Raw genomic sequence first — 27,912 nt, 5'->3', positions numbered from 1 at the left:
AGTTTATGAAATGGAAGCACTTGGTAGCTTGTACATTTTTTAAATATCCTTGTCAAATTATAATTAATAACAGGTTTCATTGGAGTTTAAATACATTATTGTCTCTTGCAATTTTTGAATCCATATTGCACTGCAAATGTTTTAAAAAATGAATTGAATCATAGATCACAGTATATTACAGCTGGATAACTCATCAACTCACTGACCAAAGTCTTACAGTCATGAACTTATGTATGTCGCAATTGCAAAAATGCAGATTTATAGAAACAAGCATTATAAAAATACAATAGAAAGGAGCTCAGAAATCAGTTTAATCTTCATCTTAGTTCTATTGACTATGAAAAAAGAGTCAGAAAACCATGTCTTTTCCTGCTCTTCCTCTTTAACACAAGACTTCTCTGCAAAAATGTCACAAAGGTTTTCTTAATTCTGAACTCTGAAAGAATTTGTCTCCACGGTTTCTGGAAGCGTATAAACCCTCCAAAGCTGTCCTGAACACAAAACCATTTCTTTCTTGCTCTCCAACTTTGTGAAAGAGCAATTTTGGAGAAGAATTCTGACTCGCCTTGTGGAAGTTTCTTTTTCTTGTTGCAGTTGGCTGCAGTGTATATGAATATGTTTTTGTTTTATCGAAGTAAAGCCACAAATGTATTATCATAACGATATATATATTTTTTCTAATCAATGACTAATTGTTTCCCAAGAGGCTTTTTAGTTCTAAAGAAAAAACAGTTTCATGCTCCTGGCCACAGAATTCTTGGCCAAAGCATATTCCTATAATCTTCTTCACTGGAGTGACTGCTGCTGATGAGGCATAATTTTAATAAGAACATTCTAAAAGAGCTGTTTTGCCTTTTGTAAGCAAAAGTTACATTCTTATTCTACTACAAATAAACCAAGGAAACACGATTTCATTATGAGCTGGTTTTGTATTAATTAAATTGTCTGATGAAACAATTGATCCTCTTCAAAAATAACCTGAGCCAGAGATGGAAATAGCAGGCATCACATTGCAATTGGAGATGTGTAAAAGGGAATGTGATTTTATGTGTCGTTTCTTGATTTGAAGTAATACTTAATATAATTTAAATTATTTTGGTTTTAAAATACATAAAATGACGTACAGCTGAAAAAATATATTATACCCCACTGAAATAACATTGTGTGATTTATTTAATTCCCCAAGTAATATTGCTTCTTAATTTGATTTTGTACTTAGAGTTTATGATTTTAATGATTTATTGTATCTGAAAATATGAATTTATTTTTGAATGCTACAGTTAATCCTATATCTTATAAGTGTCCACATAAAGCACAGATTCTTGTAGATACTTCTGTAACTACATTCATAAAGAACATGTCAAAAGTTGTTAATAACCCTAACAGTTAAACCGTAAAAACTGGACATCAGCACTTGATAAGGGACAGACAGTGTTTGGTAGAAGCTAAGGACTTTGGACTCCCCATGCCTCATGTGACGGTTGCTTTAGGTTAATGCAATCCCCCCCCCAATTTATACAAGTCCTGAATTTTTAAGCTGAAGAATTGCTGCAGACAATGTGTATTTGTCCTGGTCATGGTGTCATTATGATCATCAGTCCACAACAAAAATTGAGACACAATTCATGTGTATTATGGGGATGGGGTAATATTGGATATTTACATCCACTGATGTAAAAGGATTCTTTCTTTGTAACTTCAAATAAATACAACTAAAGAGGAATAATTAACAACTATTTTTATTACTATTGTGTATGGACATTTCTTAGAGTGCTCCAGTTTACTAATAAGCTGATTATTATTTTGCTAGAATGCCTACCCCAGCTTAATTGGAATAAGGTTGAGGTGAAGAAGATCATGCATGGACAATATTTATTTAATACAGCTGCTTTTCAAATTGTTATACCATCTGTATCTGAAATGGGTATTTTAAATGAAGACACAACAAGTGATCACTGTCAACTTAAATAAAATGTGACTTTTAAAACTTGTCCTGTGACTCCTGTTTCAAAGCATACATATAGCCGGATACTCCATAGTATTGGATAGATTTCCAGTCCTGGAGCAGCCATTTCTGTAATCATTTCACAAAAGGAAAATTCTATAATGCGAGCTGATCCACAGAAATCTCTTTTAATCATGTAAACAGAAAGTGCACATTGAGCTGAGCCTGCTTATCACTATTGATGGATGTTCTCCCATTATTTTTGTGAAGGAAGCCAAGGAATATTAATGTTCCAGTTTACAGATAACAGCATTAATATGGCCATGTGCGAAACGCACTAAACAGTAAGCTGTTGTGTGCAGTACAGTTAGGATCAAGTATTCTGTGTGTCATGGATAAGAACACCACTTTAACTCTGTAAAGTCTTCCCTTCTCCTTTCTCTCTCTCACACACACAAGTGCACACACTCTTTCTATTTATTTATTTCTGTCTCAAAGATGGGTGCTGCGCTCCTGTACTTGAGCACAGTCCTTTGCACTGACCTTGGAGATGCCTGGTCTTGAAGAGGTCTTTTGGTTTTGTAGGATTGGCTCTTGCATTCCCATCACATTTGGGCTGCTCATACCTACAAGATACGCAAGCATATAAGTAGTGTCTAGGAAGCTATTTCAAAGCTTTTACTCACCTGCTTCTAACTTCCCCAACAAATTCAGCTTATGTTTTAAAAAATAATGCCTCAGAAAAAGATGACATATTTGAATTAACTTTAGCTGAATTTGCTATATGAATCCTTTTTGTGTTTATTTCCAAAAAGACAGGGAGCATATAACACCGTGAATGTAGAAAACCATTCTTAATGCGTGAAATGGAAGGATTTTTTTTCTGTAGTCTGGATTTCAGTGTCTTCACTGTATGCAGCATAAAACAAAGGTTTTGAGAAGGTCAATCCCTAATCTCACCCAATTCAGCCTACCTTTGTATAAGTATCACTCTTCTTGCCTACTCACTTGCAAGTTTGCACACCCCATATTTGCCCTTGCAGCAGCCTTCTGTCTCATCCTTCACTAAAAGGGAGGAGGACTTTAGCTGCCCCATCCTTACAGACATGTGGTTCTCCTCCTCAACCCTGTGATTTACGCCAGGAAAGATCACTATTCAACTCATCCCTCTTCTTCACCTTAATTAGGGTTTGACCAAACTACTCAAATAGATAATAAATATATTTATAGTTTTATAGAAAAGTACATTTAAAAAATCTGTAGAAAAATTATATAGAAAAGTGCAACTTCTTTCAGATGCATGTTTGATACGCGTACATATTTTGAGATTATAATGTTAAAGTCATTCTTTGCTTTCATTCCCTTCCCTATCTGGCTATATTTGCCCTTTTAAATTAAAGCACTGAATGTGGAACTGATGTCACTTCTTAATCAAGAGAATTGGGGAAAATGAATTTAACAATCTTTGCTTTGATCTCGATATGTGTGCTTATGGTACAATTCTTGGCATGAATACTATTGATATTTTACATTAATTATAAAACCTCTATAAGTGGTGTATGATATATGTAGAATAGTGAGTTTCTATATGGTGTTTTGGTGAGATTTTGTTTTTGTTAAAATCCACTTTCAGAGCAAACGCCAGACCCTTCTGATGGCTGAAAGGCCATCTGATATGTGATGAAACTTCATGCTGGTACTCATTAAGCTCCAGGAGTGAGAAAGGCACCCCTCTGGAGACCAGGATAGAAGCTGCTTTGATGGCGAGGCTGAAATGCATTGGATTCTGATAGCTGATGGGTGACCTCTTGAATCAGCCAAGAAAACAAGTGAAAGGGAAATCTCCATGCTACACGCACTAATGTGGAGTCTGGCATCCTGCCTGTTGCTCGATTAATCTGATACCCCACTTTACATTTCTTTCACTCATTAATTCTTGTTCCCCACACATTTTCTCATTTCCTAAACCTTCTAGGCAGTGAACCACTATGAACTACCTTGTTAACTTATTATCTCTGGACAAGCTCATACTGCTACTAATGGTGCAGTTTATAAATTAGTCACGCACCTGTAGGCCCATCAAGAATCTCTATCTTAATTTTCAAGATTGAAAAACAATAAAAAGAATCTCTTCAAGGACTGGGAGTAGCCACCAGAGCTATTACACAATTATATAACAATTCTCAAGGTTTATTTGAAAAGTTTGTGGTGCAGTTACTGTATAAAGTTAAAGGAAATTCAAGGCTGTTTCTCTCACTGGAATCTACAGTGTGTAATGTAAGTTGCTGTGGGAAGTGATTGTAGAAATATTACAGTCAGATGAAGACAGAGCTAATTTTTAAGAGCTCAGCACTGTGAGAAAGAATAAGAACATAACACATACACCAGAAAAGGTGTTTTGTCCTACAACATAAAGAGAAAGTAATATAAAAAGAAATGTAAAATTAATTGTACAGTTTTAAACTTTTCAGAAATCCTTTCACCTGTCCTAGACACAGATAAGGCCAAGGCTAGAGAGAGCAAAGAGACTCCCGTGTGTCTAGCAGGGAACTGCAATATCTGCAACACAACTACTCCTGCTGTGCAGGCAGAAAACAACATCTGACTGCGGGATGCTTTGTGTGAAATATACCACAAAGCTCCAGGGGGATTAAATCTTCCTGAGAACTCTCATACATGCCTCTGCATGATTCATAGCTACATTTGAACTTTATATTATTGAAGGCAGGCTGCTTGGGAATTCATACACTGATGAATAAATCTCCCCTTTAGAGCACTATGATTTATGTGTCCAAACCAGTGACAGAGAAACCGACAGTAAGCCATAAGGGCAACAGAGGAAGTGGGCAGCTTGTCAAAGGGTGCAAACCTACCTTGTGGATGTACCAGGGATGGGACGTCCTGTGTCCACGAGCACACACCAGCAGTACCCCGTAGAGGGGTGGCACTGCACAGGTTTGTACAGACCCCCGCTGGCACACTCAGGAATAAAGATGGCTTCATTCTTGTTCTGCCTTGCTTCCTCCTGTGCGGACTGGTGCTCCTGATCACAGGAAGAGGCTGCAGAGGAAATCATTAACAAACTAGCAGAACTACAATTTCACGGTATTATAGAGCTATCCAAGGTGATAGAGCTTTGAGGCACAGAGATGGGAGAATCTCTCATCCGGCCATTTCTTGAAAGAACCAATTGGCACTGGCTCCAACAACATGGCTGATAACTTGTTCCAGATCCCCACAATCTTTTTGAGTACAAAAAAATGCCTCCTGTTCTCAATTTTAAATGAAATAGTTATGCTAATGGGATTATATGGTTATTCATCAATTGTGATTAAAGGAGTTAGCAACAATGGTATTTTTATTAAAAAAACAGCAATTTCAGTTTTTGACATTTCTGACAACAGTCTTGATTATATATAAAATACTAATGCAACACAAAACTGGTACCCCTTTGCTAATGGGAAAATTGAAATCATATCTGCTTTGTTAAATGGATTTTCTCAGTGCTGTCTAATTATTTATTAAACATGTCAGTCCGTCTTTACATCATAATTTTCACTCCTTTAGAGTTTGTGGAATAAATTATTTTTCTCTTGCATGGCTAAAAGAACAAAAGATAAACAAGTATTCTATATGTGTCGAAACAAATAACACTGGCAGACTTTTCCTGGGAAACTTTTCCTGTATTCTCCTCGGGACCTTGCTAATTTCCCTTCATTCTGGGCTGCATCACAGTTTCATGCTTTTGGTTGGCAAAGCAAACCCAGACCTTCAAATGGAGCTGGTTAGTTTATTATACTATTACAGCTATTGAAGAGCACATAATATGTCTTCCATAAAGACCAGAAAATGTATTTTATTCTTTAAGATTTTTTAATATACAAGACTGTGTATTAACAATAGGCTAAACAAGATGGCACTGAAGAGTCTTAATCAGCAAATTAATTTAACTAAGTCCAGCCAGTTCTGTCATGTTTGTACTCTTTTTCTGAGTACAAAATAACAGTTTCACATTTAAGGGAGTACAAAAAAACTCTTAAGCCTGAAAATACTGCATTTCTGTGCCCTTTCACCCCAGTCTTTTAAACACTCACCAAACATTTAAACAAAAGTTCCCAATCATGTAATAATTGCCAACTCTGTTATCTGCTCCACTGAAATATTTAGAAAAAATAAGAAGCTAATGTCTTTTCAGTGCTTCGGGTGCCAAGGTAAAATAAACATTTAAAAGTCTGATGTCTTTGTCAGCAGTGGCCAGTGTGGCTCTGCCCAGTGTTTCACAGCACTGCTTGTTTACTTGTGAGTCAGCAGGGTAGTGATAGGGAAATCTAATGCATTCACTTTGGCAACATAGTTTAAAAAAATATCTTCGACTGATAACTGAATCAGCATATCCATAAACAAGCAGCCTAATAAGGCATCTTGTGAAGATATTCACATTCTCATTCCAGGGAATTTAGTGCTGCCAGAACAAGTAAGACATTTTAATCAAAGTATTTCAAGACATATTCTGTTCTGAATTCTCCTGACCCTTGGTTCACTGGCAGACATTAGGCGTACACTTAAGGCCACGCACTGTAGTCTTTGTGAAATGAATGTTTTGTCAGTGGAAGTGGAAGTTTAATGATTTTCTCCCCTGATTTGAGCTTTTGTAACCTCCTGTACTGTACCTTGTACTCTTAAAATAGATACAATACCTTGAGATCTAGTTCTGTTGGTCTGTCTGCTTCTCACTTGTTCAGTCCAGAGAGTCGGATATTGAGATATTAAATCTAAAACAAAAAGATATTCCAGAATTTAGCCACATGTTTCACTGTTCATTTTATCTAATCAAAAATATTTTGTCATGATAAACATACACCTTTCTACATTAAAACAAATCATTACTGTCAAAATATGCTCAAGTGATCTGTCATGAAAACGGTCTTCTTTTACAATCTTGGAAACTTTACAAAAGGATTATCTTTGCTCCCTCCCGGTAGAGTCTGAAACACTTTCTTGCCTTTGACTCCTATTTCCTGGACTACTGCACCATTCATATTGGACTCCCTTCAAGTTTCAATCAGCAAGCTAGCAGATAAAAAAAACATATCTGAGAGAATTCCTATGGCACAAAGTGGTACGAACATGCTACTGCACACATGGTTTGACCAGCAAGGCTTCAAGCCTAGTTTTGAATTACTTTGAAGACTTTTCTCCTATCCTATCAAGCCCCTCCACAACACTAGGAGTGGTAACCTCTCCAATCAGCATACTCTCTGTGTTCCTACGTGATAACTGATGCTCTGCTTCTAGCATGTTTGCAACTTCTACTTTTGACAGCTGCCCTTGGAAAGTACTCTTTCGGTTTTATCACACTATCACTTTGAAACTCTCTGCTACTGTAAGAGAAGCCCCAAACATCTCCTTGTTAAAATCTGCATTGATGACACATCTGTTTTCCCTTTCTTTCACCTGGCCCTCTTTTCAGTCCTACAACAGGCACCAGCAGGTAAATGGAGCAACACACCTGCTGCTTTTCTTAACATTCAGCTGACATTATTTTTGCAACTGCTCTTTCTGGCCAGGGGTGATTTCTTTGCATAGTTTATTTTTTTAGCCTTGCTTCTCATTTATTATAAATTTCTAGGCTTCCTCTATATATGTGAACTTTACAAAAACATGGATACTAGATTCTTGAATCTTGTTGTTGTGGCCTTTTTATTTTTTTAACATTATAAACATAATGAATTACAAGATGATAAATATGAATTCTGCTTGATCAAATTAATTCTGTTGCTGTGTTTCCCCCTTATTAGCACAAAATGGTTATTTTCGACCAGTGAAACATAAATATATATTTCTCAAGGATTATATATAGTACACAAAGCAGAATATTAGAAGTCTGTTTTCTAGTGTTCTGTGTCAGAACTAATTATTATTGGAATGTGAATAAGTCATGGGTGCTTGATTGTAGGACTGTACAGTATATGAAGATTACTTTATAACAACTCTTTTGATGTATAAACTTTTTACATTATTGGTAAAATCCATCTTTAAGGCTTGGCTTACCATGAAAAGGAGTCTATATAAAACTTGAAATGGATTGATGAGATGACAATCAAGCAGAGCAGAGAAGTTATGAGATATATCACCTCAGGAATCACAGCTATTTCATTGGAAAGGAAGTGAATATAAATGGGTTGCTCCACATAAAGACTTCTGCTTGTAGTTTTAATATAATATAATGTTTTTCTTTAGAATGAAGGGACGATCTCACCTTCTTCATCTGTGGGTGGTGGTGGCTCCACTACTCCTCCTGCAGGCTCATCTGAATTTAGAATGGATAAGATTTGCAAGGAGACTACAATTATGAGAGTAAGCTAGATATCACTCTACATTTGTCAGTAGCTCATGATTTGCACATAGCCCGGCCAATAGGAAAAACACAGAGAGAGCAGTGGGGGTTGGGCTGATCAGGAAGGGACCTAGAAAGAAAGGGGGAGGGGGAGTGATGGGTCAGCCAAAGAAAGAGAGGGAGACCTACGAAAAAGTCAAGAGAGCAGAGATACTGTCAATGATCAACAATGGGTAGAGGAGGGAAGGAAAGACTGAGAAAAAAACAGTACAAGTATTACATGCTTCTTGTGTGGGGAAACAGCATTTGTGGTCTGTAAACAAGTGAAGGAAATGTGTAATAATTTTTATTACTCATTAATGAGTAAATACATTAACCACCTCTCAGAGCACAGCTTTAGACACCTCACAACTCCAGCAACTAGAAAACTAAGGGGGAGACAGCAAAGGTTAGATTGATGAGTCATAAACATAAGAATCCCAGGAATTAGAAGAAAAGACATACCTAGGCAGGAAAAAAAACAGTCTAACAACAAAGTCTGAAAACAGATCCTAGTTCCTCTGAAATAAAGGGGAAAACGACAGTAGAATATGATAATTAAAATGCTAACAGTCTTTCCTTTGTTAGCAGCAGTCTGGAAGTGAATGAATGATATGACCCAAATGCATGAAAACAAAAAGGAGGGGGGAAAGCAAGTAAATCAAAACTTAAAGGAAAATTAATTTATGGTTTTGAGAGATGACAACCAAACCTTTAAATACAGGTCACAATACATGGTTCACTTGTTATCGCTTTGCCTTATTTCAGGCTTGTTTGCCCTGTTACTAATTTTGCTTTTGAACTATTTCCATAAGTAACTTAAAGACAGGGTTGTTGCTTCTGTCAATGGAAACAATGGAAGAGCTATTTTGTTGACTGTCTTCCACAAATGAAAAGTACAGTACAGTAGGTATAAATATCATCACTGCTATACATCACCCAATTGGGAGCTACTGTACATTTCAGTGGTGGAAGAAGTGGGTCACGTCCTGTATATAAAGCACTTTGGGTATCTTTTAAGATGAAAAGAACTATACAAATGAAATTAATTAACCCATTAATTAATTGATATTATCACTCCATAAGCTAATAATAGTCTCTTTCTTATAAACCGAGAGAACAACGCCTCTGTTAGTTAGGTTTACACCAGACATTCCCAGGAGATACCTGTGCTTGAAAGAAAAATAGGGCATCAAAAATGAGCCAAGGTTAATTTTAAAGACATGAGAATAGAAAGAAATCCAGACTTTGAAATATGCATGAGTTTACAGATAATTATCTGAACCAAATAAATCCTTCTTATTCAGACAGACTGTTCCCTCAAGGAGAAATGAAAAAATTCACTGAACAGAGCTTCAGTGTGAGTGCAGACATTCAGATTATCTGTAGTAGTTACATTGTTATGTCACTGGCTATTATTTTACTCAATTTACTGCCCAGACTGAATCTTATTTTATACACGTGTCATGTACATGTATCTCAGAAAAAGGGTAATGAAGGATAGAAATATTAGTTATTTTAAACGTTTACAACACGAAAGTGAGAATTAGAAAAGGCCATTGATATTACTTCCTGTTGACAATCAGAAATTTATGAGCGCTACAAAAGCAGAAATGGCCATGACGATTTTTTTAAATATTTACCTGCTTTTCCTGGTTCTTTTTGTGATACCTTCTCTTGTTTTGATCCTAAAAAATAATGTTATTGTATTTAAATAACCCTGATAAAAGCATTTGTTGCCGTAAAGTTCAATAAAAAAATTCTAATGGCAAAGAATTTGCTCTTGCTCACATATTCATTTATCTGTAACGATACTTCTTTTTTTTCTTTCCCCTTTTTCTGTATGTAGACATACATTATTTTTCATATTTTATTTTTAAGACATCGCAATTTTGGAAACATTTTAGTTTTCAATACCAATGTACTGTAGATAAATATAATGAACCTACAGTACATGACAATTGCTATTGATTAAAAAAAATAAAATCTCTAGATTTCTTGCATATTACTTAAAAGGTCTCAATATTCAATTGCTTATTTTTGAACAAATTCTACTTCATTTACATATGTTATTAATCCCCACAATAATTAGTCTTGGTAATAAATCAGTACCAGTTAACCCAGTACTCCATGTTACAGTTCCGTACTACCTTGGCATCTGGGCTTTTTATTAGCTACAGCTGATCCACTGATGGGCCTCCCATTTGGAGTGACACACCAACAGTACCCCGTGTAGCTATGGCACTGCACCTGAAACAGCACAACACAGCTTTAGATAACCAAATGCTAGAATACAGTCACATTCCTCTGCTTTACACAAAATTAAAAAAAGGATTTAGCATCTTGTGGCATTAAACGAATAATTCACATACAGCTTAGTAAAGTTTAGCCCATTGTACAAACTAAATTCAGTGTTAAAGCTCATATAACAATTTTAAATGATTTTGTGTTATACTAGTCATTTTTCACCCAGTGATATTTTTGCTATTCCCTCAGGAATAACAAAAACCCTTTCAAACTCTGATCTAGTTTGTCATTTCATTTAAAGACTTGAAGCAGGACCAAATCAAAACTTTGACCCACTCTCAATCACAAATTACAAACCTATTGCTTTCCTCTAAGCAAAAGGAAGAGGCCTCTAGCAAACTCAAATCCACCATGAAGTCCTGGCAGATCGGTGTAATGTTTATTGGGTCCAGACCTTGGCCATGACTCTGTTGTACCTAAAACCTTCTCCATAACCACACTGCACTGAAAGCATAATTGCACTACAAAATAACATCATTATATGTGTTTTTAGTGTGTTTACATATACTAGTTTATCTTAAAGTTTGGGTTCTTACCTACATTACATAAAGTGATGAAAGTGTACAAATCTAGATTGTGTCTATTTTTTACTGCATTCAACCATAAAAGAAAGTATCAGTTACTATTATTTTTCAGTTCGCTTGCCATAGGAAGACATACTGAAATATCTGGGACTGACTGGTTTAATGCAATTTGTAGTGAGGATCTCACTTAGTGGGTGACAATCAAAACCCTGTATTTGATTAAATGAACACGTCCAAAACGCATGAGAAGATTCTAACTAGGAGTAAGAAATGATGAACAACTCTGGATCCCATTACTGTGTCTGCAGGTGAATACCTCACTGTATGTGCCATCTGGGTTGCACACTGGAACAAAAACTTGAGGAAAAACCTTCTTTGCTTGCTGTTCTGTGTATTTTTTTTCTGCCACACATCTGGAAGTATCTAAAAAAGATATAAAAAGAGATTTATAGGAAGAATATTCTGTTTATATTTTATGAAAGGAGGGAATAATTCAAGATGTTTCGGAAGTGGTTATCATTCGTGGACTGGGAAAACAACCAACATACTATTCTTATTAGAACAGCTGACTACTAACCAGCATTACATCAACTGCCAAGTGGTTAAACAATTAGGATATACTTGTTCCGTACTGCATGCAGAAGCAACCAAGAAATCAGACATGCACAAAGTACACCCTGCAAAGAAATAATCTAGGTTTTATCAAAGTTCAGGTGAGAACAATAATTCTCAGACAGCAGAAATCTTCCTTCCTCCCCATTATTTTTAAATATTTAAAGACATAAAAGCAGTTATATTGAATACAATTCCAAATAATGTTGAAATAACATCTGTGCTTTTTCATAAGTACCAAAATGTAGTAAAGTTACATTTTCTTTTAATGAAGTCTTAGTCAGTGTCTAATGGGTACCAATACCAATAATGGGTAAGCATTGTATTGTTATTGTTGTTGTATTATGTTATCATAATGAAAATCATAATCATTATTATGACTGCTGCACTTCTCTTACTGATGCAGGAGAGGACAGTTAGCTTTGGTGGAAAATGAAAGTGACCCCATTCTCAAGCCCCAGCTGGAAAAACTGACACAAAGTTGAATCCTCTAACTTATAGAAAACAAATGTGATTCCTGCTCGGGATCTGCAGGCTTTGTGCCTCAATGATCAGCTGACATAAGTCCTCTGTATGCTTTCAACCAGAACAGTTGCAATTAATTTTTTTGAAGGTCTGCAAAACTCCCATTTTCCAGGAACTTGTATGGACTCAAAAGTCAGCTATTGGATTAGCAGCCTGTGATACACAATGAAACTTTTATTCCTTTTCTTCATAGCTTCTTAGCTGGAATTCTCAGGGCTAATACATGCAAGTCCCAGCAGACGTCTGGGTGTGCAGTTGTTGCTATGGTGCTTTATGAAGGCATGAAATCTAACTTTTCTACCAAGGACATTTTTCCTTGATCTATTATTCATTATTTAAAAGAATAACTCATTGTATTAACTGGGTGATAAACTGCAGAGGCGTAACTGGGCATAGGCTGTCCAAAGCATCTTCCTCCATCTGTAATACAACAAGGGATCTGTGAAAGCTCTGACCTTGCTTTCTGACAAGGGCATCATTTTTCACCAAACATAACACATGAATTCTGATCGATTTTGACAACATTGTGGATTTTCTCAAAGCTCTGCTCCTCTTTTTCACTCTGCCTATTATATAAAACCAATGATGGTAATTTTCTCATAATAAGACTAAACTGAATGAAAGACCAATCATAAATGCTACACGATACTCCAAGAAGAAAAAGAGAGGAGAGAAATGAATAACATGGGTAACAGACACATTTTTCAGATGAATCTGGCTTGTAATCTAAAGAATCGTAACAATATATTGGGGCAAAATATGGATTACTAAAGCGCTTTTTATTTATTTATTGATACCCAAAAGCCTTGAAAAGAAATAAATAACCAACACAGAATAAAGTCGGGAATTTCTGTGGCATTTCTTTCCCCTTTAAATTAACAACTCAAAGAATTCTCTGAAAAACACAAGAAGAATTCTCAAAGAAACTCAATGCATGTATTATATTTTTCATAAACATCATTTGGTAGAGAATGCATGGCACAGCAGTTACTCTTTGCATTGAACTGCAATGACATTTGGAAATGTGAAAATGAAAGGCTTCTGTAACCAAATTGAAATGGTCATATTGGAAACATATTGCTCACTGCTGGGGGCCTTTCCAGTAAACAACGAATATGCAGTGTAAAAAAATCAGAAGATATACAACATCTAGTCAATAATAACTTGGTTCGTTAAGATTTATGTCTTATTGAAAGAGTCTCTTTTGTTCGTGTGTTACATTTTACTATAAATTATTAACTATTAGCAGGCAATTACACCAAACTTAAAAGATCATACAATTAAAAAAATATTGAAATTCAAAATAATTCTTAGTAAACATTTTCCTTTGAAATAAATTATTTTTTAACCATAGCTGAGTTTTATTGTGTGTTCATGTTTGTTTTTACGGGGAATTTTCCAGAGTCAATGACACTGTGACTTTTATAGATATTCCTAAAATCACAAGTAAGAATGGAACTGAGAGTCGGGCTTGCTTATGTGTTATTTTGTGCATTTTTGCAGCTTTTTACGTAAACAAAACTCACCACAGAAATACTATTTTGAACAGACGTACTTCCTGCCTGTCTGACAATTGTAACTTGACAGTAGTGCACATTTGTAAATATTTCTTCACTTCTGTCACTAAAATCATATTTCAATTTTACTGTTTCCTAGTAATACAAGCGTGTTTGTAAATATAAAAGCAAGGAGAACTTTTAAGAAGCATTAAACTGAACTTTTTTCAGGTATGTTTTCTACTACTCAAATTCTTCACTCTGGCCATAAATAAGCAGCCTTTATAACACATACAGTACATACATGTGGATGAGCTCGAACAATGACTGAATTTTAATGTGAGTAAATCTAATAAATCAAATAAAAAGATATACCATTCTCATCCCTGGAGAACAGAATCATATTAAACAGTTAACATAGACTTACCAAAAGAATGCAAATATGTGGAAAGGATTTTTTTTCTTTTTTCACAAAGCATTGTTCTGTCCTACAGTTACTGATCTGGCTCTTTTGTAATCCATCAACAATACAGTTTTCATGTGGAATTCTTAGCATAGTTTAATGTTCTTCCTCTGCGGTGCTGGGACACACTGTAGTATTTTACTTGATCAACCATTTAAAAACACTGGGACATGCAAAGCCTACACGTGTATACACACACATATACACATATGCATGTGTAGAAATAGGGAGAGCAGAAATGAGCAAGATTAAGTTAATGGAATGGCACCAAGTTTGGAAAAAAAAATCAGTTTTTCTAGATTCATTGATACTGATAGCGCCGTAAATATGAATGATGTTGAAACTGTACTCTTGTACTTGAGTTCTTAACAGTTGTGTGGTTATTCATAAAAGACTGGGGCCAGCAACCTGGCTAGTTGTTGATGCAGATTCTACAATGGTTTCTTCCAAGAAATGGCTGGATGAGATTGTTGTATCATTTAACCACTAATAACCCAAGAGGTAATTTTTCTTTTTTTCTTTATTCGTAAATTCTAATTGAAATGTTGATTATTGGAGAGTTTTATTCACAGAAACATAAAAATCTCAGTCTATATTTTAACATACACTAAATATATTTTGTCAGGGCAACACAATAGTGCAAACTGATGAAATGAAAACATTTTTCAGATAATATGTAGATGACCACTTCTCTCTTTTCCAAAAATTTAACTTTTAGAAGAATAATTTCTTGAGTAGAAAACTTTGCCCTTTGAATTTTACAAGACATTACCACAAAGCACTTTCCAGTCTGCTCAGTAGTCATGCCTGGACAACTCTATTTATTTGCTTAGTAGCTTCTACTGTTTGTTTTGACACTTGCTTATAATTTTAGTCACTTTTAGTGTGCCACTCTGCATGACCTGTCTTGACGATGGATTTAGGAAAGACTTAAAAGGTTGTCCTGATGTTTGAATGAGGCCATATGGACACACTGTCTATTTTTAGGAATATTCGCCTTCTGTATGAAACAGGATCAGACAGAAAGTCTGACCAGGACCAATTTCAATTGGAAAACGTCCTACAGCACATAAACACGTAAAAGATACCCTTGATATAATTTTGATATAAGGGTGAAAATTTACTCTTTCTTCACAGAACACAATCTTGTGATCTTCCATGGCTGAAATCACATGACATCAGAGACAGCCAAGACCTCACAACTCCTTTTTAGTTCCTGTACAATTCATTGTTTTGGAGTAAGAAGATTAGTGTTACTTAGAAAGCTCCACGTTAAAATTCTGATAGCGAAATTTTCTTGAACTTGAACATTTTTAAAGGAATGTTTTCTAGTCCCTGTTTGTGGACTGTGGATGATCTCTGTACAGCCCAGTACGTTGGCTGATTATGCACAGGGGAGTGACAGGACAAGAGGGGATTAGAAGTGATCTGCACTACATTAACTCAGCAGCAGTTGGTTCGACATGCTCCTCACAAGCTGGCAGGCAGGCATTATAAACCCCTGAAATAGAGCCATCCAAGGTATTTGGGTGGGGCTGCTGTCTGTCATTACTGAACTCATGAAAGACGTATTGTGCACTTGGCAGTGTAGAGTGTGGTTTTTGTTTGTTGGTTAATTCTCCACCTCAGTAAGATCAGTTGTGTTCTGAAAGTTTGCTGTAGACCCCACACGTCTGTCTTTGTGACTGTAAGACACCTGGAAATGCCTTGAATGGCTCATTTCCACAATGGTAGCAGCAGTGATACAGCAGTCTTTGATAGTGCTTCATGTTTTAATGTAGTTAACTGTACCACAAAAGTGATATTAGGGAGGTTTTAATATCAAATGTAGAGGAACATTTTTAATACCTGACAAATGTACTTGCAGATGTATTAAATTGTAATTTGTGGTATATTTGTAGCTTGTCAAAATTTCATATTTGAGGTACTAAGCAATTCATTGAATTATTAATTAGCCAAAGTTTCTAAATTTAAATTTGACATGGAAGTAAAAAGTACATATAAATTAATTTACTTTGCATTTTTGCACCTCTATAATAATGGTCCCAGAAGGACCAGCTTTTGAAATTGAATATATTTCTTAAAGTATTCAGTGCAGGCTAAAATTTGCAAACTTCTGTCAAAGCCAAATGATTCCTATTCCCTGACCAACACCGTTCCTTGCAATTCCAAATTGCATTTACCTCCTACAAATATAGACTCAGTACAAAAACCCTGATGAGAGGAACAATTTGTGATCACCCGTGAGATGATCATTTTAAATAATGCAGTTGTTTTCAGTCTGTGAAAGTAAGTTCTCACATGGGTTCATATGGATTTTCAAAAAACAATCAGTAAAAATAATAAATAATAATCAGTTATTGTACATAGTTAACATGTCCCTAGGAGGTGGAAACAAAGGGGATCAACAAGAGTCAACTCATGCTGGCAACAAGTATAGTCATCAGGGGAGGTGTCAAACCCTTGACCCTAGAGCTCTGATGCTGCCCATTCGTAAGTACCAAATAATGGAGATAAAATGGGGATCTTTAAGAAAGAAACTAAGCAATGAAAAAGCATAGTATATATGAGGCTCTTTGGAATTGTTAAGATTTCACTAAGACACAGAAGATTCCAAATACAAAAGCTCTTATGAATCACTTTTTAATACAATGCAAATAACCACACATTTCTTACAAGAAAATGAAAAAGGTCCATGACCGATACAATAAAACTCACCTTTGCAGGGTCCCTTAATGACTTCTAGCTGGGGGTCTCTACACTTGGCTCTCTGAAACTCACATCGAGTCATGAAGGTTCGCCCATCAGAGGCACACAGGGGTTTCTTTGGTCCACCACTGCACTCCAGGTTGCATTCCTTATCTTGGTCCACCCGTAAAAACTGGGAGAACAAGAAGCATTTAAAATAAGTTCCAAGAAATCTTGATCCGTAAACAAACAACTTCCCAGTGCTGAAATAACATTGGCAGTTTGTGACAGGAAAGGCAATGTAATAAGAAACGTGCAAATGGGAAATGCATATAATCTTGCCAGTCTTTTCAGTTCTGAGATGTAAATGACACCTTCAGAGTACTGGCTGCAAGAGATGTTCAAAAAACATACGCTCATTGTTGGCTGTTAAACAAAAGCAATAAAGCAGTCAAGTGGCATTTTGATTGGTTCATTACTTAATTATTAGTAAGATAAATGTAGAAACCACAACCACATAAACTGAAGCAAATTAAGCATACGCTGTAGCATGTCTTTTTCTTAATATAACCACGGTAAACCACAGTTGAATAATGTTACTACAGTAAGTTATTCTATGTCATAATTTTTCTGTGCATTCAATATAATGTGAGAATTTTTTAACAACAATGAAATTGAAAGTAATTTAAAATGCAAACTTATTTTTATTGAAAAATATCAGGCATTTGTCAAGCTCATAGAGGAGCAAAATAAGAGCTTTTATTTACAAAGTACAATTCTTTCAATGTGGGCTATGAATCAGTAACTTCCTAAGACTGTGGTCTAGTGACTAGAACAGAAGTATGTACAATATCTATTTCTTATTGAAATAAATTACAGTCACTGAGTTAGGTTTATCCTTTTAATAAAACATCCAACATAACAACCAGGGCTCTGGAAGTAAATGCAATTTATATACAGTAGCATCATTTCTATGCAGGGCATTGTAGGGTTAAGTTATTTTGTGTTAAAACCCCTTCAGTCTCTGTCATCATGCAGGGGAACATGCTGTCTGTTTTCATACCACTTTTCCCAGGAAAAACCTGTTTCTAATAAATCTTGTTTTTAAAAAACTGTATTGAATTGCCGAGTCAATCCTAGACAAACAAAGGGTCTGATCAAACATGATATATCACCAGTCCAGATGGATAGATTCAGGCAAATTTGCTCTTTCTGACATATACAAATTAACAGTATTTAAGTCAATAATGGCTATTGAACTTTAAGACAAACGGCAATATCTGCACCTGGAAAGGTATAAAATCAGATAGCCTGGAGCCATAAAACTCTGTCTTTCTTATTATCTTTCATCCTAAATCTTTGAAAGAAATAACTGGTTAGAACATATCAGAGAAAGGAAGCCATTCAGGAAAAGAAAGTGTTGTGAATCAAGGAACATCCCTCTACATTTTTCTTCTAACCAACTTTCCATGTATTTAAGTTGAATAGTTGATGGATCTCTTCTGTCTTCTATTTACTGTCCCCAAACACACCACCAGTTAATGTAAATTTGCTTGGGAATTCCTCTTTCTTTAAACTTCTTTTGGTTTGTTTTTTTAATGGCTATCACCCAAGAAATGTATTTTTGTTCTTTTTCCTCCTCAAAAGCAGAAATGTTCTCCTATTTGACTAAACATATATTGGGATGTTTGTGATCAGAAATGATCAGATCTTTCTTGTCAAAGGCCATTCTGCTAGTCAAAAACCATTCCCAATGATGGTGTTGTTTTGACTGCTGTGTGACCCTGCAGAACTTTCAGCTTGTTCCTGTTGCTTCACAGATTTAACAGACGTTCAACCCATCCAGCCCTTAATTTAACGAATAATCTGATTAATTAGACCTTTTCAATTGTTTGCCTCCCCTGAAAAGGTGAAGTTTTCAAGTCACTTAACTTCTAGAATTGAAAACAAGACACAAAAGCCTAGTTGGCAAATTAATTAATCAAGTGCTCAGCTGGAACAAAAACCATCAGACACTGGGGGTCAGGAAGAGCTGTATTGGGAAGTGTCGATGTAGATAGAGGCTGTGTCCCTCCACCCCTGTCCCGATGCAGTCTCGGGTCACCGCCTGTCTTTTTCCTCCTCAGGCAACAAGCGGTTTGGATTTCTCCTCTGCAGCTGTGACCTCTGTGCACTCATCTTTTTCTTCACAGCTCAGTTTGCACATCAAATAAAAGACAGAATGAAAGACCTGTCAAAAAATCTTTAGCCGAGGTCAGTCTAACTGTGCCAAGATCATTTCAAATCATAATCATTTTGTCCCACTGCCAAAGCCTCCAGTATCCATCCTGTCCCAGTGGACAATGACCTATGGACTGTGAGAGTTAAGGGGGAAAGTGGCATAGAAGTGCAAGAAACAGTGAAGGATTTGAAATTTAAATAGAAATAAATGTATGAGGGCAATCATAAAAATCAGAGCTTTCAAAAATATTCTATAACAAATTTATGGGTTTGTAGGTTAATTCCACTAGGATAAGAACTATTGTAAATGGTAAGAGGTTTTTAATTGGTGTTTTTATTTAAAATGCAAAGCTTATACTAACAGAAAGCACAAGTGAATTAGAACTGATACAGTATGCCACGTGATTTCCTTAATAAACTGTCATATAAAGAAATCTGATAACATTAAATGTAATTTTTTAAAATCACAATAAACACAACAGGTGGTTTCCTAAGTCTGCTTTGTGAAATAAGGCTGTGTTTGCACTTAAGTGCACTTGACAAGTCAGAATTTGCGTTTTCATTGGTTTATGTTATGTTCACAAATTAAGTATTGATTCGTTAAATAGATAAAGACTGAGGTTTATGTGAGCTCTGAAAATGCAGTGTATAAGTAAACTTTACCATTTTAAAAATCAGTACAGAAATACATAGGAATTATGAAAAAAACAGAATTTTCTTCTTACTTCATACTTAACCTAATATTCAACAAATAAAATGTTATCCCATCTTTGGACAGCTGCAGAACCGAAGACCGTCTTTTCAATATAAAACTCCAACAGAGTATATATTGTTTAATTCTACACAACAGCAAAGAAAAAAAGTCTTGATGTGCATAGGAGCGAGCATTGAACAGGGGCTAATCTCTAAATAGGACACCAGCTGAGCTGCCATGAAGATGTGTGAAATTGTCCCCCCATGAATTTCCTGCACAGATTGTGTGATTCATTAATTTCCAGCTTGGTTCAAGGACGATTCTGACAGGCTTTAACCAAGCTATTAACTCAATCAAATAGAAAAGCATTTAATTGCTTTGAAAAACGTAAAGAAAGGCTAGTTACCATGTGAATAGTTTGCAGGTGCAGCATTTCATTTATTTTTGGTGAAACTAATGTTAAATGCCTCCTGTTACATTAAAAATATTTTAATGAAAATTTTAAACTGATCATCTATGCATGTTTAGGTTACATTTTGTGAGTTGAACATATTTTTTCTGGTATGGACTCTAGAGCCTACATTAGGTAGTCAGTCAAAAGGAGTTTAAATATGTAGAAAAGTACAACAAGGGGAATTCAGGAATTATTTGATCAATTTGAAGAGTTTTGTCCTCATCTTAAACTAAAAAGTCTCTTTGGAGGACACAGTGTCACAGAATAATATATAAAACAATACATTTTCTTCACTTTTTTATATCACAAAATCTTGCTTGTGCATAGCAGATGCACTTTGACGCACTTTGACTCTGTCAACTGGTATATTTGAATTAATATAGAAGAAAATTAACTAAGGCTCCATGAAGGTGACATTGCTAATAATCACCAATACTGAAGTAGATTCCCATCAATTTACCAACATTCACTTTTTTTTTCTCTGTAATACTCATAGTCACACACACACCTCATCATTAAGGTGTCAGAAGCCCAGACACTCCTAATGACTACCACAGTTATACGTTTGTAGAAGCCATCGCACTACTGCATTTAGTGTTATCACTATGAAACCAAATGACTAACTGCACTATTAACTACTGGAAAGAGTCTGTGGTTTATACTTTATGAAGTGGACTGTGTGACTAAGTACATGTGCAAAGTTCTCCTGGTATTAACATCAGTTTCCATTAGAGATACATATTCTTCAGCTTCCAGCATTCCATGGCTTGTCTGTGAAAAAAAGTAGTTCTGACCTTGGGTTAACAACTGCAGCAATTGGTTTCCATTTGGATGTCAAGACCTTTAAAGGATCACATAAATAATGTTGATAGGGGGTGGCAACTGTTACAGGCAGTACTAAATCATCAAAGCAATGCTTTGACACCATGCATTCCAAAAAATAAAGTTTACAACTTGCAACGCACAATGGTTCCGTTTGCAGAACTGCTGTATTGTAAACTACATGTGTGGCAACCAGTGTGCTATACAGCACTATACATTCTGCACTACATATCTGTCTGGACTAGTGTTAATTTGACATGATAGGACACTCATTATCTTCGCATAAGTGGCCATGGAACATTAGCAGAAGCCACCAGGAAAACTCATATTCCACTGTACGTATATAACAGGATGATCATCCACTTTAATAAAAGACCAGAAACAATCATTGTCCTTTGTCCTGTAATCCCAAAGTCAAACAAAATACATTTTTAATTGAGACTAGTAGTATGGAAAACAAACCACAGAAACCAGATGTAAGTATGGAAGGATTAAAAGCTCTCGTTAAGAATCTAGGATTCCATAAAACAATGGAGATGCAAACCATACCCCACCCCACCCAAAGTCAGTTGTCGACTGAATGATTCCATCCGGCTTAGAAACTGACATTGACTCATTGCAAGCCTCAACAACATAGCCTGTCATAGTGTGCAGTGTGGAATGTCCAGGCTGGTAATCTTTGAGCACCTGGGACCTTCTCCCCAGAAGAACATTCTGAAGCCATTTCTGCCTGTATAAACCTCAAATAACATATTGGGTCTGTGGAAAATGGTGATCTAGTTCATACCACCTACGCCAGGCAAAGACGGAAAGGGTGTTTGAGCATCATTGACCTGAAATGCACTGAGCATGTGAAGGGTTTCCTAGAATTATCTCCACAGAGGCATTATAGGAAACCCTCTTTCTCACACTTTTTAATATCGATACTGCGCCTGGAATGAGCTGAAATCTCACAGACCAGGACTGCTGATATAATCCATACAATCCATGTGTAGATGCACACAGCACTTAATATTTACATCTGGCCTGTATCTAGTGTGTATATTTATATCTAGTGTGAGGAATGGGGCCTTTTTTATACCATCTAACATCTTCTTTCTCTATCCTTTCACTTCTTTCTTTGTATATGAGTACATTATATCTACAATAGCAAGCTACCTTAAATGAGACTATACTGTATATATGGCACAAAAGTTTAATAATTTAACAACAATACCAAATTAAACTGTCCAACATTGAACCCTCATAACTAGCAATACCTGAATATCTGAGACTTTGCAGTCCTGACATATTCACTTTATCTGCCTTGATTTTCAGTCACCACCTCTCATTCCTTAATAATTTTTTTTGGAACATGTAGCACCCACTAGAATTATAGCTCTTAGTGTGCCAAGCAGAATGAAAACCACACTTCCATCATAGTTTATGTGGATAAACATCTTGTATTTACATTATTTTCAATAACAACATATGCATACAAACTAATCTAAACCTTCTTTTGTTTTTGTAGACAGACTTGTCATCAAAGGAAGATATACTGCTTGGTTCGGTCTGTTCACACATATAAATATGTTCATGAATTTAAAATGATTTAAATTGTTAAATTAATTGATTTTAATGGAACAGTGAGTTCAAAAGTTTACTTTTTTATCTTTAAGGACAATGTAAAACAAAGCACAGATTTTAGGTGAGTTAGTTTATTATGTGAATTTGGGCTGTTTTCCTGCTTGGAAATCTCGTTTGCAACAATAGATGCCAACTGATTCCAAATGTCAGTGGACTCTTCACCTCTTTTTTCTAGAAACTTATTCAAATAATCATAATTTTAAAGAATTTATGTGTTTGTCACAAACACAATTCTTAAGCCATATTCATATTGGAATAGACATTTGTTCTATATATAATAGTATAACATGCAAATTTTCCATACTTATGTATAGACTGAAAAACAGTTAAATCAAAGATTGCAAACTAAATGCATAGACACATATGCACCAGTCATGATCAAATTACATTACATTAAACACACACACATCCTAAATCATGTGGAAGCATGCAGCAGCTACATGAGTTTGCTTGAAGTAAAGCATGTCTCCTCACCGTGAGAGCTGAGAATTTCTGTGAGTATCCAACATGCAGAACCAATAGAAGGAGTAACGGCTGAAACAGCATCCTGGTGGGACTCAAACTGCGTAGCTCTTCGGACCCCCTCGAGGTGCTCCCCACCACCCTGCTTTTCACAGGAATTAAACCCTGCAGTCGGGCAGCTGTCAAATTCTCACTGCTAGCAGAATGATTTTCTGGATCCCCTGGTGTAATAATTTGTTTGTGTGCTTCCTCCTAAGCCAGATAAAGTTCTTTTGTTGTTCTCTTCTCTTTTTTCCCCCTGTGTCTCTTCTTTTTGTGTCACATTGATGTTTCCCTCCTGCGTTGAGCTTTTTCACTGAGCTCTAGGCAGCCTTTCTGCTTCTTCAGCTTCTTCGTATTCTTCTTTCTCTTCTCCCTTCTATTTTTCAGTCAGAGCTCTTATCACGAATGCAGGATCTGCCTCTCTGGTAGGTAGGTAAGTGTTGGATAAATCTTTCATCTGCTGGAAGCCAGCACAAACACGAGAAAAGTATTTGTTTCTTTTTTTTTCTTTTGCTTTGTGTATGTGATCAGCCGCTACAGGTAATCCTTGTTTTGTTCTGTCGTATTTCTTTTTGTTGTTGTTGTTTAAAGAAAGGAAGAAAGCAAGCCTGTTCTCTAGCTGTACCTTTGTGTGAATGAGAAAGTGTGTGTTTGTGTGAGAGTGAAGTGCATTAATCTGTGCCTCACAGGGCTGACTGAACTATCTGACTTCTCTTTCTGTCCCTGCCTCAGTCTCTCACTCTCTCTGCTCTTTCATCCCACCAGCTGGCCACTAAAGAGTTTCTCCTCCCATGTCAACCCCTCCACATTTTTTTCACTCTTCAGCGATTACTAAATCAAAATAAAGGACAACAAATTACAGGAAAATAAAGGACAAGTTACAACCTAGCTTGCTTTATGAAAGCAAAAGCTGGCAATTTTAGTTTCTTTTTATATTTTAAGAAGTTGAATGATATTGTATTTCCTTCCTTCTGTTATTTCAGTTTGTCCCTTTTTGGCAAATAAACTATCAGCACTTCTTGCAGAACATACTGAGCCTCTATTGCTGGTTCTCCTAGTTTGTCAAATGTAAGATACAGCACACTGTGCATAAAATAATTAACTCAAGGGATATATCTTTGTTACTTTTAATCAGATGAGAAAAACACCCAGTAATGAGGTGTTGCAAGACGTTGAATAGAAAACTTTCTGAAATATATGGCAAAGGTAGAAAACAGGCACTCTGGCTACAAACCTTGTAATTTATAGTCTTGTTCCTCAGTTTACTGATCTGAGAAATTAAGTATGAGCTGACACCTCCTGTGTGAAAATAGAATGTTTACGTGCCCTAAAAAAACAAGTGCTGTCATCACAGGTTTATGTCCTTTGTTTCTTGTCTACATTTTTTTAAATAAAATATTTCTGCATCTCAATTTAAAAGAACGTTTTATGAAACTGAGAGCAAAAATCCAAAAAACTAAAAGGTAAAGAAAATCATACTTCGACAGTTTTCCTCAAAAGCACTATTTAATGAAGACAAATACTACCCATGTTAATATGGTATTAGTCAGAGAAAAAAAAGTGGTTTTGTTAAAACTGTTTTTCTATAATAGTTCTATTTCTTTTTGTAATACTTTAGTTATTCTACTTGAAGAATGAAGAAAGCTTTTATCTGATATTTTTTAAAGGAATCTCTTATTTAGAAAGATGGTCGCTACCCTGTTTGACCAGTGTTTCCTAAATTTCATTAAAATACATCAACATATAAAACCATTAAAAAGTATGAAAGAACAAAATACTTTTAACAGTGGACTTGCTAAGGTACAGGCTTTCACAGAACACAGACAAACATCAGCCTGGTTACAAATAATTCCTTATGCAACATACAAAACACATTTTAACGTTTTTGATTTCTAAGCATCAATGCAATGAGAAGTCTAGTGCACTGCCACCACACCAGTATGTATTGCTGATTAATTACATATAAAAAGCAGTGCAGTGTAATTAACATGAGAGGTGAATTTGATTCAGTTTTACAATAAAAGTGATGAATTATAGCTTAGCCTATATTCTAATAAGCATTATTTTGTTCTGCAAATCTCTGAAAAAGACGAGTCTAATTATTTTTTGGGTAAAAGGCTTTTGAGTTAAAACTAAGTATTTACACCTTTAATATTATTACTAATCATATTTTAAAACTATTATTAATAATAATAATAATGCTGTTTCTCCTTTTGTTGTTAGTTTCCTCGTCAATGTATTTCCCGATGTTCATTATATTTAGGCTACCTCTACTTTATCTGGTAGTATTTATTCGTATTTGAAACCTCTTTGTGGAAAAAATAAAACGCATCCAAATTAAAATTAGAATGTAGTTTATTGTACACAATAAAAAGGGGGGAAATTGAGATTCGTTTAACACTTTAAAACAGAAGAAATTCACACAGAAGAAAGACTTAAATCTACTTTTTTCAACTACATTCGGCTCTTCGATGACTTTTAACTGTGAGCAAACGGCACCCTCTATTGGCAGACTTTGATATTGCAGTTTCCATCCTAAGGGAACATTTGTTTAAGTCTCTTAATTAAAAATAATTATTACGTTTATGTAGCTCTTTTAATTCCAAAGGATCCCAAAGAGACTAGAAGCACAGTATTCACTTGGATGAGCAGCCCCGCGGCACAACAGATTTGGAAGGGAAATCAGCATTTGCTTTTCTAATTGAATTAGGAGGCCATACTGGGCAAGCCCATGGTGGAGCTTAGCCTTGACAGTGGGGTTAACAACTCTATTACCTGTAGATTTGGAGGCACCCACCCCCAAAACAAAAAAGCCACAAGCAATGACGCTCAATGCATTGGACCTTGGTTTGACATTTCATCCAAAGTATGACACCGGCTACAGCACTGTCATTAGACATTGCTTTTGAAACTGCGGCCCACTGGGAAGAGTGTCACCTGAAGCATTAAGCAGCAACTTGGATTTCCCTGGAGGTCTCCCATCTCAGTACTTACCAGGCACAGTCTTGCTGTTCATCCAGCTACTGATTTCCTATTTTAGAAGACTTGCAGCAGCCTTCAGGTTATTTTTCAAAGGGCTGGATTACACACCTTGTGGATTTTGTCACACCTGGATTTGGGGGTGGGAGTGTGGATTATTAGCGAGGGGCTCTGGACACCAAACCAGGAGGCCATGACTGCACTTCCTGGGTGGCACCCTGCTGTCGTCCCCTTGAGCAAAGTACTGTTCTTGTCTCAGTTCGCTCCATTAAGTGTACTGCTGCATAGGTGGGTAAAAACCAGGTTGTCAGTGTGAACTAGAGTTTAAGGTATCTGGTGAAATAATTACAAATTATTTTGAATTAATCGATAGGAAAAAGATGTGCCTTGTTCATGTGGTAAATCCTGAAGAATAACATTACAAATTATTATTATTAATATAATTTTGATAATAATATTGAATAGGCACAGAAACCATCACCCCAGTAGATTTCTTCAGTCTTAATGTAGAAACGTGAACCAGAAGAAACAAGTGGATACTATGTGAAAGTGTGGAAGTGTATTTAAAAGTCAGCCATCATTTCTAAAGAAAGGGAAATATTTTATAACAAAAAGCCAACATGTGTACTTGCTGTACAAGATGACAATGCATAATGTAAACCTTGTATCTTGTAGTGGTTTTATTTAATAGAAAGATAATAGTGGGTGTTATCTTCCAAAGCTTAAAACATACCTCGATATTATGTGCTTAAGGTAGAACTCCTACAATCTGTAACATTAAAGAGCAAAGAGTTTTCACCACTGACGTACAGTAATGATGATGTTCCCATCACAGTAACATAACAATTCATTTGGGAGTCTGGGAGTCTCAGATTCTAGATTGCTATTGCTTAGAATTACACTGTGGTAATTGTAGCAAGACTAGCATATATCACCTTTCAGAAAGTATAACGGTAATACATGTGGGATCATTGATATACAGTATGATTTACTGTTATACCAAACGATACTGTTTCTGATCAGATGTACATTTTTATGCCCGATTAACTGTAAAATGTATCTGACGACTTTCCAAACATGTAGCCCTGTAAAGTTGCCTTTTCCAATACCATTAACATTTCACGCAAGAATGGAGCCTGTCCTTTATTTCGGATGTGACTAGGAATTCGAGGAGCTGAATCGCGGTATTTTCCATTGTGTAGCAATAAGTGGTACACTTCACACTTCCCACACCTCTGTCGATGTTCCAATAGCTCTTAGGATTAGGCAGTTTCACGACAACGTAATTGTCCCGTTAGTATGCATAATTCATTTTTGTGTAGATTGTGTGTAACACATTAGGCTTAAACTGATGAGTATAGCTGACATTCTTACATGCATTTACATTGTATTTTGCACAGATTGCCTATTTATTATTTTAAACCGTGCATTGGCAACAACGTAAGTGATTATGCCCGTGCAAGTACAGGCGTGGAAATACATTTGCATAAATAGCGGGACTCAGGACTTGACCAGGTAGCGCTAGCAGGCAGAAGCGGTTACATGCATTCTTTCGTTTTGAATACACAGCTGTGGCAACAGAGTGCTTCTTGAGAAACTGCGTGGCTGTGTACACTCTTCATTTTGTGGATGCTTGACCTGGTTACGTTTTTTCCATAAGAGTTCACGCAGACGTCG

At 35.9% G+C, this 27,912-nt stretch overlaps 1 protein-coding gene across 3 annotated transcripts in view; it reads right to left on the bottom strand.

The window, feature by feature from the left end:
- Window positions 1–24,009, bottom strand: part of smoc2 (SPARC related modular calcium binding 2) — a 36,101-nt gene extending 12,092 nt beyond the window's left edge. Inside the window, exons 1-9 of one of the 3 annotated variants that reach the window (XM_088609750.1) lie at window positions 23,227–24,009; window positions 16,967–17,129; window positions 11,469–11,575; window positions 10,472–10,571; window positions 9,965–10,009; window positions 8,205–8,288; window positions 6,643–6,717; window positions 4,819–5,005; window positions 2,489–2,571 (exon numbers count right to left, since the gene is read on the bottom strand). In XM_088609750.1, the coding sequence (XP_088465876.1) occupies window positions 2,489–2,571; window positions 4,819–5,005; window positions 6,643–6,717; window positions 8,205–8,288; window positions 9,965–10,009; window positions 10,472–10,571; window positions 11,469–11,575; window positions 16,967–17,129; window positions 23,227–23,298 (916 nt within the window). In that variant the 5' untranslated portion in view covers window positions 23,299–24,009. The remainder of the gene's footprint in view (window positions 1–2,488; window positions 2,572–4,818; window positions 5,006–6,642; window positions 6,718–8,204; window positions 8,289–9,964; window positions 10,010–10,471; window positions 10,572–11,468; window positions 11,576–16,966; window positions 17,130–23,226) is intronic. The other 2 variants (XM_088609751.1, XM_088609752.1) reach the window with 2 other exon arrangements.
- Between the last annotated feature and the right edge of the window lie 3,903 nt (window positions 24,010–27,912).

Source organism: Lepisosteus platostomus, chromosome 17 (assembly GCF_059453375.1).
Source record: "Lepisosteus platostomus isolate fLepPlt1 chromosome 17, fLepPlt1.hap1, whole genome shotgun sequence".
In the NCBI taxonomy this organism is placed as follows: Eukaryota; Metazoa; Chordata; class Actinopteri; order Semionotiformes; family Lepisosteidae; genus Lepisosteus; species Lepisosteus platostomus.
Note: the sequence above shows the minus strand (reverse complement) of the source record. Positions and strands in the feature narration are given on the sequence as shown.